Raw genomic sequence first — 19,929 nt, forward strand, 5'->3', positions numbered from 1 at the left:
ATCAAAGATTTATCTAAACCTGCTCAGTTCAAGATCTAAAAACATAAACTGAGACATTCTTGAGTAAAAAGTATCTCGGAGATCAGGAATCCAGCTGACACGATACATGACATAGCAAGCTTACAATGGAGGAGGAGGAGGGCTGTCATACTTCCCCATCCTGGCGATGTACGCAGGCACCTGTCTGGACTCTTTACTAACCATGGAGAAATGATGAATGGAAACCGAACTCTGCAGATACAACTTTGCCAAATGCAGTTTCACAATTTACCTTTCAGTTTGACGTTTTCAAAGGAGAAATGCCGGCGCTCTGCTCCATCACCGTATACAGTACAGCACACATTATATTTCACATAGCACTCGCAATGAAAGCTCTTCAATGTTGAGCAATGGCAAAAGATTAAACAAAATCACAGTATCAGCTTGTGCATTCACACCTCTCGGTGGGGCTGACATAGTCCATGTACGTTTAATGGAAAGTTTTGTGACCCCAATAAATATTGTGATTCTGGTATTCAGTCAGCTTTATGCTATACAGAGTGACACTGTGCAAACTAGTAGCTTAGAGTGTCCTGATACCTAAGTCAAGGGGTTCTTGATCAAAATATTTTCATTTTTCTGCTGGAAAACACTGCCTCACGTAGACAATATTTTTGGTGTCTTTATCATGATGCATGTCCCTAGCAACCAGTCTGTCTTATGACTTAAGTATTAAAATCGAGAAGGAATTTCCACTTGTTGCCAATTAAACTGATGGGTAGAAACAAAAACTAAGGATTTTTTTCCCAATGGAATGGTCACATTCTTCAGCATCTTGTACCTCCTGGTGTCACCTGAAAGCAGCCTAAATTTTATTATTTAAATCTATGGCTGTATAAAGGAAAGCAGAGGATTTGGACCTCTGTCGGGTTCTGTTCTCAATGTTTTTCTGCACTGCATCCAGGGCTTACGTCTCAGTCCCTGTGAAATTTGATTCAGACGAAACCCCCGACAGAGGCATCTATAATATAACGCTGGGAGCGTCACTCTGTCCGAAGCCTCTATAGACTGCGCAAGCGCAAGCGCCGGCGCAGTCTGGGCCTCACAGAGCGACGCTCCCAGGAGATCGCGGTGTGCGTTCACACTGAACACACACCGCGATCTCCACCGCAGAAGCAGGGACCGCCAGGAGGGTGAGTATCGGCCTATATTCACCTGTCCCCGTTCCATCGCTGAGCGGCGCCATCTTCCCGGTCTTCGATCTGTGGCCTTCAATTCAGAGGGCGCGATGACGCGCTTAATGCGCGCCGGCGCCGCCCTCTGACTGAACAGTCACGGCCAGGAGACCGGGAAGATGGCGGCGCTCAGCGATGGAACGGGGACAGACAGGTGAGTATAGTAAGTGCTGGGGGGGCCTGAGCTGGCGGCGATACCGGCACCTGACCCCCACAGCATGCCGGTGTCCCCGCCTGCTCAGGCCCCCCAGCACTCGGCGCCGAGCGGGTCAGAGGCAGTATGGGGACGCAGGATGGAGCAGCACATAAGGATGGGGACGCAGGATGGAGCAGCACATAAGGATGGGGACGCAGGATGGAGCAGCACATAAGGATGGGGACGCAGGATGGGAGCAGCACATAACAGGATGGGGACGCAGGATGCAGCATGAACATAAGGATGGGGACGCAGGATGCAGCAGCACATAAGGATGGGGACGCAGGATGGAGCAGCACATAACAGGATGGGGACGCAGGATGGAGCAGCACATAAGGATGGGGACGCAGGATGGGAGCAGCACATAAGGATGGGGACGCAGGATGGAGCAGCACATAAGGATGGGGACGCAGGATGGAGCAGCACATAAGGATGGGGACGCAGGATGCAGCATGAACATAAGGATGGGGACGCAGGATGCAGCATGAACATAAGGATGGGGACGCAGGATGGAGCAGCACATAAGGATGGGGACGCAGGAAGGATCAGCACATAACAGGATGGGGACGCAGGATGGAGCAGCACATAAGGATGGGGACGCAGGATGGGAGCAGCACATAAGGATGGGGACGCAGGATGGAGCAGCACATAACAGGATGGGGACGCAGGATGGAGCAGCACATAAGAATGGGGATGCAGGATGGGAGCAGCACATAAGGATGGGGACGCAGGATGGAGCAGCACATAAGGATGGGGACGCAGGATGGAGCAGCACATAAGGATGGGGACGCAGGATGCAGCATGAACATAAGGATAGGGACGCAGGATGCAGCATGAACATAAGGATGGGGACGCAGGATGCAGCAGCACATAAGGATGGGGACGCAGGATGCAGCATGAACATAAGGATGGGGACGCAGGATGGGAGCAGCACATAAGGATGGGGACGCAGGATGCAGCAGCACATAAGGATGGGGACGCAGGATGCAGCATGAACATAAGGATGGGGACGCAGGATGGGAGCAGCACATAAGGATGGGGACGCAGGATTCAGCAGCACATAAGGATGGGGACGCAGGATGCAGCAGCACATAAGGATGGGGACGCAGGATGGAGCAGCACATAAGGATGGGGACGCAGGATGGAGCAGCACATTTGGATGGGGACGCAGGATGGAGCAGCACATAAGGATGGGGACGCAGGATGGAGCAGCACATAACAGAATGGGGACGCAGGATGCAGCATGAACATAAGGATGGGGACGCAGGATGGGAGCAGCACATAAGGATGGGGACGCAGGATGGAGCAGCACATAACAGGATGGGGACGCAGGATGGAGCAGCACATAAGGATGGGGACGCAGGATGGGAGCAGCACATAAGGATGGGGACGCAGGATGGAGCAGCACATAAGGATGGGGACGCAGGATGGAGCAGCACATAAGGATGGGGACGCAGGATGGAGCAGCACATAACAGGATGGGGACGCAGGATGGAGCAGCACATAAGGATGGGGACGCAGGATGGGAGCAGCACATAAGGATGGGGACGCAGGATGGAGCAGCACATAACAGGATGGGGACGCAGGATGGAGCAGCACATAAGGATGGGGACGCAGGATGGGAGCAGCACATAAGGATGGGGACGCAGGATGGAGCAGCACATAAGGATGGGGACGCAGGATGGAGCAGCACATAAGGATGGGGACGCAGGATGCAGCATGAACATAAGGATGGGGACGCAGGATGCAGCATGAACATAAGGATGGGGACGCAGGATGGAGCAGCACATAAGGATGGGGACGCAGGATGGAGCAGCACATAACAGGATGGGGACGCAGGATGGAGCAGCACATAAGGATGGGGACGCAGGATGGGAGCAGCACATAAGGATGGGGACGCAGGATGGAGCAGCACATAACAGGATGGGGACGCAGGATGGAGCAGCACATAAGGATGGGGACGCAGGATGGGAGCAGCACATAAGGATGGGGACGCAGGATGGAGCAGCACATAAGGATGGGGACGCAGGATGGAGCAGCACATAAGGATGGGGACGCAGGATGCAGCATGAACATAAGGATGGGGACGCAGGATGCAGCATGAACATAAGGATGGGGACGCAGGATGCAGCAGCACATAAGGATGGGGACGCAGGATGCAGCATGAACATAAGGATGGGGACGCAGGATGGGAGCAGCACATAAGGATGGGGACGCAGGATGGAGCAGCACATAACAGGATGGGGACGCAGGATGCAGCATGAACATAAGGATGGGGACGCAGGATGGGAGCAGCACATAAGTATGGGGACGCAGGATGCAGCAGCACATAAGGATGGGGACGCAGGATGCAGCATGAACATAAGGATGGGGACGCAGGATGCAGCAGCACATAAGGATGGGGACGCAGGATGCAGCAGTACATAAGGATGGGGACGCAGGATGGAGCAGCACATAAGGATGGGGACGCAGGATGCAGCAGCACATAAGGATGGGGACGCAGGATGCAGCAGCACATAAGGATGGGGACGCAGGATGCAGCAGCACATAAGGATGGGGACGCAGGATGCAGCAGCACATAAGGATGGGGACGCAGGATGGAGCAGCACATAAGGATGGGGACGCAGGATGGGAGCAGCACATAAGGATGGGGACGCAGGATGCAGCAGCACATAAGGATGGGGACGCAGGATGCAGCAGCACATAAGGATGGGGACGCAGGATGGAGCAGCACATAAGGATGGGGACGCAGGATGGGAGCAGCACATAAGGATGGGGACGCAGGATGGAGCAGCACATAAGGATGGGGACGCAGGATGCAGCAGCACATAAGGATGGGGACGCAGGATGCAGCAGCACATAAGGATGGGGACGCAGGATGCAGCAGCACATAAGGATGGGGACGCAGGATGGAGCAGCGCATGACAGGATGGGGACGCATGATGGAGCAGCGCATGACAGGATGGGGACGCAGGATGGAGCAGCGCATGACAGGATGGGGACGCAGGATGGGAGCAGCGCATCACAGGATGGGAGCAGCGCATCACAGGATGGGGACGCAGGATGGGAGCAGCGCATGACAGGATGGGGACGCAGGATGGGAGCAGCGCATGACAGGAAAGGGAACGCAGGATGGAGCAGCACATGACAGGATGGGGACGCAGGATGGAGCAGCGCATGACAGGATGGGGACGCAGGATGGAGCAGCGCATGACAGGATGGGGACGCAGGATGGAGCAGCGCATGACAGGATGGGGACGCAGGATGGAGCAGCACATGACAGGATGGGGACGCAGGATGGAGCAGCGCATGACAGGATGGGGACGCAGGATGGAGCAGCACATACCATGATGGAGACAATATACCAATATAAATGCCCGCCACCCGGCGTAGAACGGGTTCAATAGCTAGTAGACTATATAACAGAAGAGGAGTTCAAATGAACTCAGCTTCTGCTTTTTTCTGTAAGTGTCCATAGTCAACTACTTTTGTTGCCCATCTGAAAAGATAGACACTTCCAGAAAAAAATCTGATTGTTTGAACTTCTTTCGTATCACATGACCCCATCAAGGGATCCATCAAAATCACATTTTTCAGGGACTCAGGCGTAACTCCCAGAATAGTGCATTAATGCACTGTGAATATAGCCCAACAGAAAGAAGGAACAATTCAACCTAATATGTGTATATCATAGATACTGTAGATGGATAGATATCGATAGAATAGATATTTTCTCAAAAATAAGATAGGGTCTTATATTATTTTTTTCCGAAAGATGGGTTAGCGCTTATTTTCAGGGCTTTTTTTTTTTTTGAACAAGCAATCCACACTTATTCTTGATAAAAAAAAATCATCATTTATTCAAATTTAATCCTGTCATCATGCACTCACAATGCACATACAAATGTATATACACACACTGCACACACACATGGATCTACAAACACACTGCACATGTGTACGGTATATACACACGCACTCACTGCACGCACACATGTACAACCCCTGGCAAAAATTATGTAATCACCGGCCTTGGAGGATGTTCATTCAGTTGTTTAATTTTGTATAAAAAAGCAGATCACAGACATGGCACAAAACTAAAGTCATTTCAAATGCCAATTTTCTGGCTTTAAGAAACACTAAAAGAAATCAAGAACAAAAAAATGTGGTAGTCAGTAATGGTTACTTTTTTAACCAAGCATAGGGGAAAAATTATGGAGTCACTCAATTATGAGGGAAAAAATTATGGAATCATGAAAAACAAACAAACAAAAAACACTCCAACACATCACTAGTATTTTGTTGCACCACCTCTGGCTTTTATAACAGCTTGCAGTCTCTGAGGCATGGACTTAATGAGTGTCAAACAGGACTCTTCATCAATCTGGCTCCAACTTTCTCTGATTGCTGTTGCCAGATCAGCTTTGCAGGTTGGAGCCTTGTCATGGACCAACTTTCACCAAAGATTTTCAATAGAACTGAGATCCGGACTATTTGCAGGCCATGACATTGACCTTATGTGTCTTTTTTCAAGGAATGCTTTCACAATTTTTGCTCTATGGCAGGATGCATTATCATCTTGAAAAATGATTTCATCATCCCCAAACATACTTTCAATTGACGGAATAAGAAAAGTGTCCAAAATATCAACATAAACTTGTGCATTTATTGAAGACTAGATGGTGGCCCGATTCTAACGCATCGGGTATTCTAGAATACGTATGTTTGTATATAGCACCACATAGTATATAGCACAGGCCACGTAGTATATAGGAGCCATGTAGTATATAGCAGACATGCAGTATATATCACAGCCACATAGTATATAACACAGCCCACATAATATATAGCACAGCCCACGCAGTATATAATACAGGCCATGCAGTATATAACAGTGGCCACGCAGTATATAAAACAGCCCACGTAATATATAGCACAGCCAACACAGTATATAACACAGCCCACGCAGTATATAACACTGCCCACGTAGTATGTTACACTGCCCATGTAGTATATAGCAGCCACGCAGTATATAACACAGCCACGCAGTATATTACACAGCCCACGTAATATATAGCACAGCCCACGCAGTATACAACACAGCCCACGCAGTATATAATACAGCCCATGCAGTATATAACACAGGCCACACAGTATATAATACAGGCCACGCAGTATATAACAGTGGCCACGCAGTATATAATATAGGCCACTCAGTATATAACACAGGCCATGTAGTATATAGCAGTGTGGGCATCATATCCCTGTTAAAAAAAATAATTAAAAGAAAAAATAGTTATAAACTCACCGTCCGACATGCAGCGAAGCTGTCCCGATGCGCATGCTGCTGCCGCCAGCTTCCGTTCCCAGCGATGCATTGCAAAATTACCCAGATGACTTAGTGGTCTCACGAGACCACTAAGTCTTTTGGGTAATTTCGCAGTGCATCTCTGGGAACGGAAGCTGGCTGCAGCCGCACGCGCATCGGCGGACGACTGAAGGTGAGAATAGTAGGTTTTTGGCTTTTTAATTATTTTTAACATTAGATCTTTTTACTATTGATGCTGCATAGGCAGCATCAATAGTCAAAAGTTGGTCACACAGGGTTAATAGCAGCGTTAACGAAGTGTGTTACCCGTGGCATAACGCGGTCCGTTAACGCTGCCATTAACCCTGTGTCAGCACTCACTGGAGGGGAGTATGGAGCGGGCGCCGGGCACTGACTGGACGGAAGTAGGGAGGGACTAATTCTCGGCTGGACTGTACCCGTCACTGATTGCGACGCGGGATTTCCTTTACAGACAGACAGACGGAAGTACCCCTTAGACAATTATATATATAGATGTATTGACAGCCATTTGAAATGACTTTAGTTTTGTGCCATGTCTGACATCTGCTTTTTTTCTACAAAATTAAACAACTGAATGAACATCCTCCAAGGCCGGTGATTCCATAATTTTTGCCAGGGGTTGTATATACAAGCACACTGCACATATGTACACATGTATATAAACACACACACTGCACATATGGTACATAGCAGCCTGTCCCATCTTCAACTCCGCTACACTCCCACAGGTAAACGACTGACTGGCATAACATTTCTGGTAAGGCACATGGAAGCACACATTACTGAGAAGACATGCCAAATTCATTAAGTGGCATGCGTCTCGTTATGAATTCAGTGGATCTTATTGCTGCACACCCCTCATTATGAATGGTGTACAACGTCCGTGTGCGGTACGTGTTTTATACGGACCCATTGACTTTAATGGGTCCGTGTAATCCGTGCGCTCCCACGAACACTGACATGTCTCCGTGTTTGGCACACGGAGACACGGTCTGCAAAAAATCAATGACATCTGAAAAGATGCATTGATTTTAATGTGTCTACGTGTGTCAGTGTCTCCAGTACGTGAGGAAACTGTCACCTCACATACCGGAGCCACTAACGTGTGAAACCGGCCTTAATCAGTTTAGCGCTTCTTAGCCAGCGGATTCTACATCAAAACTGGTGTACAAAATGTTAGTATTGATGAAATGGCCCCAAAATGTATAATTTAAAGTGATTATACTTTGTATTTTAGATACAGTGGCATGCAAAAGTTTGCGCAACCCCTGGTCAAAATTACTGTTCTTGTAAGTTGAAGGTGAAATGATATCTAAAAGGCCCAAGGTTAAATATGACACCTTTCCTTTGTATTTTAGGCAAAAAAAAAAATTGTCTTTTTTTACATTTTAAAAATTACAAAAAGGAAAATGGGCCGATGCAAAAGTTTGAGCAACCTTGGAGGGTTGTGCTCAGATAACTTTGACCAAGGGTTCAGACCTTAATTAGTCTGTTAGGGTTATGGTTTGTTCACTATCATCGTTAGGAAGGCCAGGTGATGCAAATTTCCTGGATTTATAAAAACCCAGCCTCCTCTAACCTTGTGACAAAAAACAGCAGTCATGGGTTCTTCTGAGCAGCTGCCTTGCATTCTGAAAATAAAAATTGTGGAGGAGCTGAAGGTTGTACAATGGCTCTTACAGTCCCCTGATTTGAGCATAGCTGAAAATCTGTGATTAGTTCTCAACATAGCAGTGCATGAATGATTACCCAGGAATCTCATAGAATTGGAAACCTTTTCCAAGGAGGAATGGATGATTCCGCAAGCAAGAATTAAGAAGACTGTTGGCTGGCTACAAAAAGCGTTTGTGATAATTTCAAAAGGGAGTTCCTCTAGGTACTAACCATGCAGGGTATCCAAACTTTTGCATTGCCCATTTTCCTTTTTTGTAATTTTTAAAACGTAAAACATGAAAAAAAAAATTATAATATATATATATATATATATTTTTTTTTTATTTTTTTTTGCCTCAAATACAAAGGACATGTGTAATCTTTAACTTTATGCTTTTTACAGATCATTTTGTCTTCAGCTTGCTTGGCTGTTTAAAATAACAGAAATTTTGACCAGGGGTGTCCAAACTTTTACATACCACTGTATTAAGCCAAATTTAGACATCCTTGAAACACAGCCATAGAACAGACAATGACGTACAGACCAGTTACAGGTCTCATTGCCTGCTCTCAACAGCCTCATAGACATACTTGGTTCATGAGACCAACAGCCAGCCGAGGTCCAGTCCATCACGGTCTGTATTTGGACCATGTTACATGGATGTCTGAATTTGGTCTCAATATTCTTGCATTTATGCCTGTCCAGAATTGCCTGCACATTTTCATGGCTAGTGAGGTAATTCCTAGAAATGGTGATGGTTCTTCGTTCTAGGACTAGTGTATGCAGCCACCTTCTCTAGTTGGGTTTCCATATGTCAGTGTCTAACCGGTGGTTTTATGCCAGAGCAGGACACAATTGATGACAAAGCTATGTTAGTTGCATCAAAATATGCTGTAAGCGATACCGGAGGCGGAAGCAATATCAATTAGATTGGTTGTGTCTTAACTCCTACTAGGCTTATGTTATATCCTCATATTGTTTATTTGTCATTTACGAACCCTAATAACCTATGAGTGCTATGCTTTATGTTCAGGACTATGTTGAAAGCTCCTAGTGTTGGATCCCGTTTAGATACAAGTGTATGCAAAGAACAATGTGCAACAATTTGTTGGCATGAGCATGATGACTAAATCAAGCTATGTGTGATTCAAGAGCACCGCTTGTGTAAGCCTGCCGAAAGCACAGTCACATATCACACAGTATAGGCCAGTACATCACAGTGCCCCAAAGGCACAGAAGTGTGTGGGCCCAGTTACCGGGGCCTCGATCGCTGCATGTCGCTGCTGACAACTGCTTCTCCATGAAATATTAGTAAAATGCTTGTGCTGCTGCTTTGAAATGCATTATACATGCCATGCACCTTTTCTTTCACAGGCACTTTCATGCTTTCACTATCTTTGGTACTATACTAAACCCAATGGCATAGCACTGCTTGCAATAAGTTCTACCAACGCATTGGAATCCGTAAGCGCTGTACTTGTATTTGCTGCTCCTGTGTTATCAATGACTGTCTACTGGGAAGATGTAACCAAAGGGGAAAGGACAATGGCTGGTGTTAGGATGTCCTGCGCACTACTCCAGGATTTATAGATTTATATATCAGAGGGACGGAAGGATCATGAGGTATACAGTACATCTCCAGGTCAGTATAAGGCATGCAGTCAGCATTTCATCCTGCAACGTGGACTCTATGAAATGGATGAAGGTGCTCACTTGTTCTCCAGGGAGAGAGTTTGTACAATCCAGAATTGCCACTTTGAAAAATATGCATACAAATATTTTTGGTGATATCTTGTGGATCGGTGGGGGTCCATTCACTAGAATTGTGCTACTCTGAATTTCATCTAAAAAATTGCACTAGTGACAGCATTTATGGGTTCTGAAAAGGTTTTGGAATAAAAATTAAAATAATGGGCCTGCTGCACAAATCTTAAAGGGATAGGCTACAAGTCTGCAGTTACTCTGTGACTGCAGACTTGTGAATCCTCACATCACGCGCACTGTTCGCTGTGAGGATTCTATGGTTCCAGGAGTGGAGGTCATATTACTATGCGATTGGCATACTTCCAGCCAAATTCCGATTGGACTGTGTCCGGCATCAAGCGAGGCCATTCGCAACTAGTGGGCACGTGATTGAATGTTTGCAAACAATATATATGGTAGTTTGCAAACATTCAACGGTCACAAGGCACAGTTTGTTTTAAGAGTCTCCCTACTGCTCTGGTGTCTGTTATTATCTGCTGTTATTGCAACGCTGCAGCCAATCAGTGGCTCTGAGTGGCTTATACAGTCTGCTCCAGCAGAGCCACCGAGCTAACTCTTTGTATGAAGTAACCAAGATTTACAGTGTGATTAGCATATTACTAAACCATGCTTCTTCACTATTGAAGACATGAAGACGGGTCATGGCGATACTAACCCTGATGCATACTTCTCTTCGAGAGACTTGAAAAGCGTCAATTGTCTTTAATGGCTTTTATGAATTATGTAACTGCATGTTTTAGTGTTAACCGTCTGGCATTGAACAGGGCAGTGATAAAACACAACGCTAATGATACATAGCAGGGTCAATGTCATCGTGCCTGGTGGTATACTTCATCACTAATAAAAACACTGTCACACAAATCATGGTTTCTTTTTTTGTAAAGGATGGACAGAGTTTTCTACCTTTATAAAAGTGGACTCCAATTTATTCCCATAATGTCAAATGACAAAGCCAGATAATACTCACCCTCCCTCGCTCCAGCACCGGCCATTTGCCGTTGCCCTGATCTCTCCATTTTGGTGGTAGCAGTGAGGTCACGTTGATGGCTCACATCAACACTGCAGCAAATCACTGAGCTAAGCAGCTCCATCGAAAGAGGCGGCATTCCCCCATGAACCTTCCTCACAGTCCTGTGAGCCCTCTCCTACCTGCGGTGCAGCTACTGATTAGAAGAACTGGCACGACATCACGGGTGCGTCACTCCATAATGTTAATGTTGCACCAAACCTACTAATCAGAAAAGACGCCAGGGATGCTGACTGGTAGGACAAGCTTCGCAGGGCTGTGGTCCAGCGGCCACGGCCTACTGATGTGGCTACTAGAACAAGTACCTGCAAGTCTTTCTGCTCAAGTCTAGAATAACAATAAAAAGCTGGAAGGAAAGTAAAAGCGCAATAGGGTCTTATCTGGGTATTAATAGATACCTCTAATCAGATTTTACTCACCAGATAGAGCCCAAACACAGGCTCATAGAAATATTAGATGCTGCAGATCCACTGGTCTCCTTGTGACCAGCCAGAGTAAAAAAAAAGGGATAAAAAGGTGGATTAACTCTGCGCTGCTTGAAAGATAGAATTCCAAATGGATATTCAGATGAAAAAGTGGCTTTATTCAACGCGTTTCAGAGTACTATGACTCCTTCATAAAAGTATATTTCCTGATGAAGGAGTCTTAGTACTCCGAAACGCGTTGAATAAAGCCACTTTTTCATGTGAATATCCATTTGGACTTCTATCTTTCAAGCAGCGTGGAGTTAATCCACCTTTTTATCACATTTTTTTTTTTTTTTTTACTTCTTTTTAAGTCTAGAATATAACATTCCCGGGGTATTTACACCAGCCAACATGTGGATAGGTAATTTTTATAGATGTCCTTGTCTCTGAAAGTTGCTCTTGGAGTGTACGCGCACATATATATATATATATAAATATTTGAGTATATAAAAATATACTAATAAAGGGTACGGTATATATTTCTACATATACATATATATGGAGTGGAATAAAGCGCATGTTCTTTGATGCCTTGAGACTCTCCAGCGGTCCTCTGCCATTCCGGCTCTTTTCTTATGACAGCAGTGCTATGCCATGTATGGTACCATGCTACTAACCGGTTTTACCTTTCAGCATGCATTGTGCATTACAATAACCATCTTGTTTTGTGCTATTACTTTAATTTTAAACCTGTCCCAGATTTTTTTTCTTCTTGCAGACTTTCTGTGAAAGTTGAATGTGTATAAGGCTGCCGGAATGTAGCATGTTGATTAGGACCCAAGTCCATCCTACCCAAAAGGAACAAAAAAAACTAAAAATAAAGATCTACAATTCCTTTTTTGGACATTTGTTTTGCAGCTTTCTACTACGTCTTAAGGCAGAGAATAGCCAGCGTAAGGTGCCGTACACAAGGTTAGCTAAACATATTTCTTACCAATCATTTTGGCAGAATACAATGTGTGTCTGGGGAGGACAGACTCTAGATTAATACTAAATATACTCATTTCCAATGCTTCTCACTGATCAGTATAATGACTAAGTTGTGAATATCACCGACATGTTTTCTTCACACGCACATATGTCACCAGATACACAGGAGATTAGTCCTAAAATGTGGCTGAGAATGGGTCACTGCATGTTGCGTGGTTTGTATCACCTTGCATCGTCTTGTCCTTTATTATTTTGTGAATTTGGCATGTATTATTTGATATGTGCATGCAGGTGTCTGATAATATTTCCTGTCTCTCGGAGCAAGTACACTGTGTTTTATTGTGCCCTAAGGACACTGTATAATATATCGATCACCCAAAATAGCTGGAATTCCAGTGTGTCACGCGTCAACTGTGTTCTCACGTCACACAGTGGGCTGGAGTGAGAGTAATGGTCTCCTCTGCTGCACTGTTATCAGTAACCAGATGATAACTCTCAGGGCATACTGAGTGGGCAGCACGGTGGCGCAGTGGATAGCAGCGCTGGGGTCCTGGTTCTAATCCCACCCTGGACAACATCTGCAAGGAGTTTGTATGTTGTCCCCGTGTTTGCGTGGGTTTCCTCTGGGTTCTCCAGTTTCCTCCCACATTCCAAAGACATACCGATAGGGAATTTAGATTGTGAGCCCCATCGTGGACAGCGATGATAATGTGTACAAACTGTAAAGCGCTATGGAATATGTTAGCGCTATATAAAAATAAAGATTATTATTAAAGATTATTACTGCCATCGTTTTATTGGCATTTGTTATAATGTGGAAGAATGTTGGTCCAATGTCAAGGCATAGAGCACTGGTTAGTCTTATAGAGACTGTCTGAAGTTAGAATACCATATTTGTGGGTGATTTCTGAAATTGCACAACTCTTAAGGCGCCCGTACACATTAGACTGAGGGCATCTGTACCTGCCCATATAGTCAAGATCGTCCGACAGTCTTTTGTTTATGTGGGCACCTTAACTCTACCATGATAGATTATAACAGGGAAGAGAAGCAATCGGCCTGCTGAATTTTAACGGCCGATCCTTTGGTTCTCTGGGCGATAAGCTGCTGCCAGAAGAGTGTGGCAGGGGCTTTCTTAGAGAACACAGGAAGCTGAGCCAAGCATTCATGTATATGGGGGAGTCAGTGATGATAGCTGCAGGCAAGCAATCGTACAGCTGACAGCTATCTACTGTGTCTGGGGCATTCACCCTTTTGGATGTGTGTTGTATTACGGCTTAGCTACTTGTCCATTGGACTCCTATTTGTGCACAAGAATAACTCGACTCTGAGGTCTGATATCAGTGTGGCTCTCAGCATTCTGCAAATGTGTGGTGATATATTGATTTAGTAGCGGCAACTCATTGACAAATTGGTATTGAGAACAGGTCCCTGATTGCTACACTGATAATAAGCCATTGGTAGGCAGCCTTGATTCATTTTGAAGTGGCCTATAGACATAAAGGCCTTCAGGCTATGCAATCAGACACTAGAATCTATGGATAGTAACATAGTAACATAGTAACATAGTTAGTAAGGCCGAAAAAAGACATTTGTCCATCCAGTTCAGCCTATATTCCATCATAATAAATACCCAGATCTACGTCCTTCTACAGAACCTAATAATTGTATGATACAATATTGTTCTGCTCCAGGAAGACATCCAGGCCTCTCCTGAACCCCTCGACTGAGTTCGCCATCACCACCTCCTCAGGCAAGCAATTCCAGATTCTCACTGCCCTAACAGTAAAGAATCCTCTTCTATGTTGGTGGAAAAACCTTCTCTCCTCCAGACGCAAAGAATGCCCCCTTGTGCCCGTCACCTTCCTTGGTATAAACAGATCCTCAGCGAGATATTTGTATTGTCCCCTTATATACTTATACATGGTTATTAGATCGCCCCTCAGTCGTCTTTTTTCTAGACTAAATAATCCTAATTTCGCTAATCTATCTGGGTATTGTAGTTCTCCCATCCCCTTTATTAATTTTGTTGCCCTCCTTTGTACTCTCTCTAGTTCCATTATATCCTTCATGAGCAACGGTGCCCAAAACTGGACACAGTACTCCATGTGCGGTCTAACTAGGGATTTGTACAGAGGCAGTATAATGCTCTCATCATGTGTATCCAGACCTCTTTTAATGCACCCCATGATCCTGTTTGCCTTGGCAGCTGCTGCCTGGCACTGGCTGCTCCAGGTAAGTTTATCATTAACTAGGATCCCCAAGTCCTTCTCCCTGTCAGATTTACCCAGTGGTTTCCCGTTCAGTGTGTAATGGTGATATTGATTCCCACTTCCCATGTGTATAACCTTACATTTATCATTGTTAAACCTCATCTGCCACCTTTCAGCCCAAGTTTCAAACTTATCCAGATCCATCTGTAGCAGAATACTATCTTCTCTTGTATTAACTGCTTTACATAGTTTTGTATCATCTGCAAATATCGATATTTTACTGTGTAAACCTTCTACCAGATCATTAATGAATATGTTGAAGAGAACAGGTCCCAATACTGACCCCTGCGGTACCCCACTGGTCACAGCGACCCAGTTAGAGACTATACCATTTATAACCACCCTCTGCTTTCTATCACTAAGCCAGTTACTAACCCATTTACACACATTTTCCCCCAGACCAAGCATTCTCATTTTGTGTACCAACCTCTTGTGCGGCACGGTATCAAACGCTTTGGAAAAATCGAGATATACCACGTCCAATGACTCACCGTGGTCCAGTCTATAGCTTACCTCTTCATAAAAACTGATTAGATTGGTTTGACAGGAGCGATTTCTCATAAACCCATGCTGATATGGAGTTAAACAGTTATTCTCATTGAGATAATCCAGAATAACATCCCTCAGAAACCCTTCAAATATTTTACCAACAATAGAGGTTAGACTTACTGGCCTATAATTTCCAGGTTCACTTTTAGAGCCCTTTTTGAATATTGGCACCACATTTGCTATGCGCCAGTCCTGCGGAACAGACCCTGTCGCTATAGAGTCACTAAAAATAAGAAATAATTGTTTATCTATTACATTACTTAGTTCTCTTAGTACTCGTGGGTGTATGCCATCCGGACCCGGAGATTTATCTATTTTAATCTTATTTAGCCGGTTTCGCACCTCTTCTTGGGTTAGATTGGTGGCCCTTAATATAGGGTTTTCATTGTTTCTTGGGATTTCACCTAGCATTTCATTTTCCACCGTGAATACCGTGGAGAAGAAGGTGTTTAATATGTTAGCTTTTTCCTCGTCATCTACAACCATTCTTTCCTCACTATTTTCAGTTTTTATTCTTTTACTATTGATATAGTTGAAGAACAGTTTGGGATTAGTTTTACTCTCCTTAGCAATGTGCTTCTCTGTTTCCTTTTTGGCAGCTTTAATTAGTTTTTTAGATAAAGTATTTTTCTCCCCATAGTTTTTTAGAGCTTCAATGGTGCCATCCTGCTTTAGTAGTGCAAATGCTTTCTTTTTACTGTTAATTGCCTGTCTTACTTCTTTGTTTAGCCACATTGGGTTTTTCCTATTTCTAGTCCTTTTATTCCCACAAGGTATAAACCGCTTACACTGCCTATTTAGGATGTTCTTAAACATTTCCCATTTATTATCTGTATTCTCATTTCTTAGGATATTGTCCCAGTCTACCAGATTAAGGGCATCTCTAAGCTGTTCAAACTTTGCCTTCCTAAAGTTCAATGTTTTTGTGACTCCCTGACAAGTCCCCCTAGTGAAAGACAGGTGAAACTGCACAATATTGTGGTCGCTATTTCCTAAATGCCCAACCACCTGCAGATTTGTTATTCTGTCAGGTCTATTAGATAGTATTAGGTCTAAAAGTGCTGCTCCTCTGGTTGGATTCTGCACCAATTGTGAAAGATAATTTTTCTTGGTTATTAGCAGAAACCTGTTGCCTTTGTAGCTCTTGGTCTGATATTGATGATAGCAATAATTTGCAGAAGTTTCATTGCCAAGCTTCTCTTCACATTAGTAATGGCACTTGGGCACTTGCTTTCATCAATTGAACAAAACTGTCATTGGCAAATTGTGTTCTTATTTTTCGCCATGCTAATTTCCCATACATGTGGCTGGTGTCCAGTCATACTGTGCTTGTGTAAAAGAGAACATCCAGATCCAATTGGTTAATTATAACATATACATTTCCCCTAAATCCACTAGAAGGCCTCAGATGACTTTGCAGACCACAGAACTCATGATTGTGGCCAATCATGCACAATGCGTGATGAGTGATGGAACTTGTACAGATAAAAAAGTGCTAATCCTCGTCCATCATTCTATTTATGATCTGAATAATCCACCTTATCAAATCTCATTCTACTTCACAGAGAAAAGCATGTGTTCCCGCACAAAAATAGTCCTTTAGATTCCTCTTTGTCTTAGTTTCTTTGTAATACTGCCAGCAGAACCGGACTAATGACAGCTGACTATGGCTCTTGTCGCTCTACACTGTGAATGGCAAGCAAGTGACCCTGTACTATCTGTCCCAGATATGCTGGAAGGTCACATCTAGCTTTTACGCTGACATAGCCTATTTCCAGGATGAAATCATTTATCTGTCTCCGTAAAGATAAAAGCCTTTTTTTTTTTTTAAAGAAAGAAATTCTTATCTTGGCATCATTTTGGCTAATGAATTTTAATGACACCTGCCTTAAAATATGGTGTATGGGATATGTTCAAAGTGCAAATACCAGATTGACAGCTTCGTTCCAAAAGCTTGGTGCTACTATCGTGCGAAGGTGAATGAATTTTATGCAATGTAATACATAAAAACTGTCCTATGTCTGAGAAAGCCTCTTGGGTGAATGGTAGAACATCTTCAAGATTTCTAAAACAAGTCTATAACGTTCTTTTAGATGCTAGCAGATGCATAAGAAGGCACTGTGGAATTTCGAAACATAGTATGTTTTCTGTCCAAGGAGTAGACATTTGATCACAATGGGATGACAGAAGGAACCTCATCCCTCTGTAAAACACTTAAGATGATATGGTCACTATTGACTGCATCATCAAAGGGGTTAAACTGCTGGGGTCAATCATCACCAAATTTTGGGATAAGAATAGAAAAAAACCTAAGAAGATAAAATAGTGTTAAAGAGTGCACGTTCACTTTTAGGATTCATTCCTGGCACTGGCTACAATAAACCTGACTACTTGAGTCTAAAGTCTATGACTGACATGCTCTTTGATGTTACAGTGAGTAGGGTGCCAAAAAATTCAGTTTACGCCTGTTGTTTTAGAGACTGGAATTGAGCCACATGGGCTATATTTAGGACATTGTGCTGTTTGATGGAAATTAGTTGTATACATATCTTCTGAAGACTTTCAGAAATACTGTTATGACATTCAGGCTGTTCTATAAAATGGCTTAATAAAATATCATAGGAGAAAATCTCAGCAGTTATTTTAGAAAGGCTCTATTCACATCATGTTAACGTCTTTCTTTTGAGGTATTCATTGGATACATTTCCTGACATGTACATCCAGCAGCAGGCTGCAGTGTATAACACTCTATGGGCATACAGTGGCATATGTTCGCTCGTAGGCTTCCATTGTAAAAAACATACGCAGCAGTAAAGCAAAGGAGAGAGATACAGCAAACCATGCCTACCTAATGTATTCCATTGGCATTTGTTGGGTCAGTGAAGATCTATGGACACCTTTTGGCATATGTGTCATGAGCAGGGCCGGTTTTAGGCAAAATGGGGCCCTAGGCAAAAGTTTAAAATGGCGTCTCAAATTTAACATATCGCACATCACACAGAAGCATTTCTGTTGTATTTAGGTGCGCTGTGTTCAGGCCGCTAAACGAGTGTGATCGACAGTGTTGAAGTCGTTCAACGCTTGTTTCCCAGCCTCTTTACACCAACTGAGAAAGAATGGGAACGGAACAACCACTATTAGATCAATCTGTCCCCATACAGTATCATGGTATCAGCAGCACATCTACAATTTACACTGGCGATGTGCTGCTGAGAACAATTATTTCTGTTCAGGCATAAACAATCCAATCACTTGATGAATATGCAGCATTTTGCTTATTTAGTATAATACACTGCATAGTCCTCCATATAATATAATGTGCCCCATAGTTCTCCATATAGTATAATACACTTCCTATAGTCCTCCATATATTAAAATACACTCCTCAGTCCTCCATATAGTATAATACACTTCCCACAGTCCTCCATATAGTATTATACACTTCCCATAGTCCTCCATATAGTATTATACACTTCCCATAGTCCTCCATGTAGTATAATATACTGCTCATAGTCCTCAATATATTAAAATACAATGCTCACTCCTCCATATAGTATAATACACTCCTCATATTGCTCCATATAGTATAATGCACTGCCATAGTCATCCATGTAGTACAATTCACTTCCCATAGTATAATGCACCCCATAGTTCTTCATATGGTATAATGTATTCCCCATAGTCTTCGATACAGTATAATGCAGCCCACATATAGTATAATGCAGCCACCCCACAGAGTATAATGCATCCATCCCACAGAATATAATGTAGCCCCCTGAGTATAATGCAGTCCCGCCATACAATATAATGCATCTCCTCCATAGAATACAATGTAGCCCTCCTCATATAGTATAATGAAGCCCCCCATACAATATAATCTAGCCCACCATAAAATATAATGCAGCCCCCCATAGAATATAATGTATCCCCATAGAATATAATACAGCCCACCTCCCCATAGAATATAATGTACCCCCCATAGAATATAATACATCCCACCTCTCCATAGAATATAATGTACCCCCATAGAATATAAATCAGCCAACATCCCCATAGAATATAATGTACCCCCACAGAATATAATACAGCCCACCTCCCCATGGAATATAATGTACCCCCATAGAATATAATACAGCCCCCCATAGAATACAGCCCATCTCCCCATAGAATATAATGTACCCCCCATAGAATATAATACAGCCCACCTCTCCATAGAATATATTGTACCCCCCATAGAATATAATTCAGCCAACCTCCCCATAGAATATAATGTACCCCCACAGAATATAATACAGCCCACCTCCCCATGGAATATAATGTACCCCCCATAGAATATAATACAGCCCCCCATAGAATACAGCCCACCTCCCCATAGAATATAATGTACCCCCACAGAATATAATACAGTCCCCCATAGAATATAATGTACCCCCATAGAATATAATACAGCCCCCCTTAGAATATAATGTACCCCCATAGAATATAATTCAGCCAACCTCTCCATA

General features: G+C 43.9%; 1 protein-coding gene across 5 annotated transcripts in view; it reads left to right on the plus strand.

The window, feature by feature from the left end:
* The window catches only part of NPNT (nephronectin), a 110,341-nt gene that overhangs the window by 31,916 nt on the left and 58,496 nt on the right, over nt 1–19,929 (plus strand). For 3 of the 5 annotated variants that reach the window (XM_069743713.1, XM_069743711.1, XM_069743714.1), the window contains exon 3: nt 12,531–12,584. The exons of the other annotated variants lie outside the window; for them this stretch is intronic. In XM_069743713.1, the coding sequence (XP_069599814.1) occupies nt 12,531–12,584 (54 nt within the window). The remainder of the gene's footprint in view (nt 1–12,530; nt 12,585–19,929) is intronic. 5 annotated transcript variants of the gene reach the window in all.

Source organism: Ranitomeya imitator, chromosome 1 (assembly GCF_032444005.1).
Source record: "Ranitomeya imitator isolate aRanImi1 chromosome 1, aRanImi1.pri, whole genome shotgun sequence".
In the NCBI taxonomy this organism is placed as follows: Eukaryota; Metazoa; Chordata; class Amphibia; order Anura; family Dendrobatidae; genus Ranitomeya; species Ranitomeya imitator.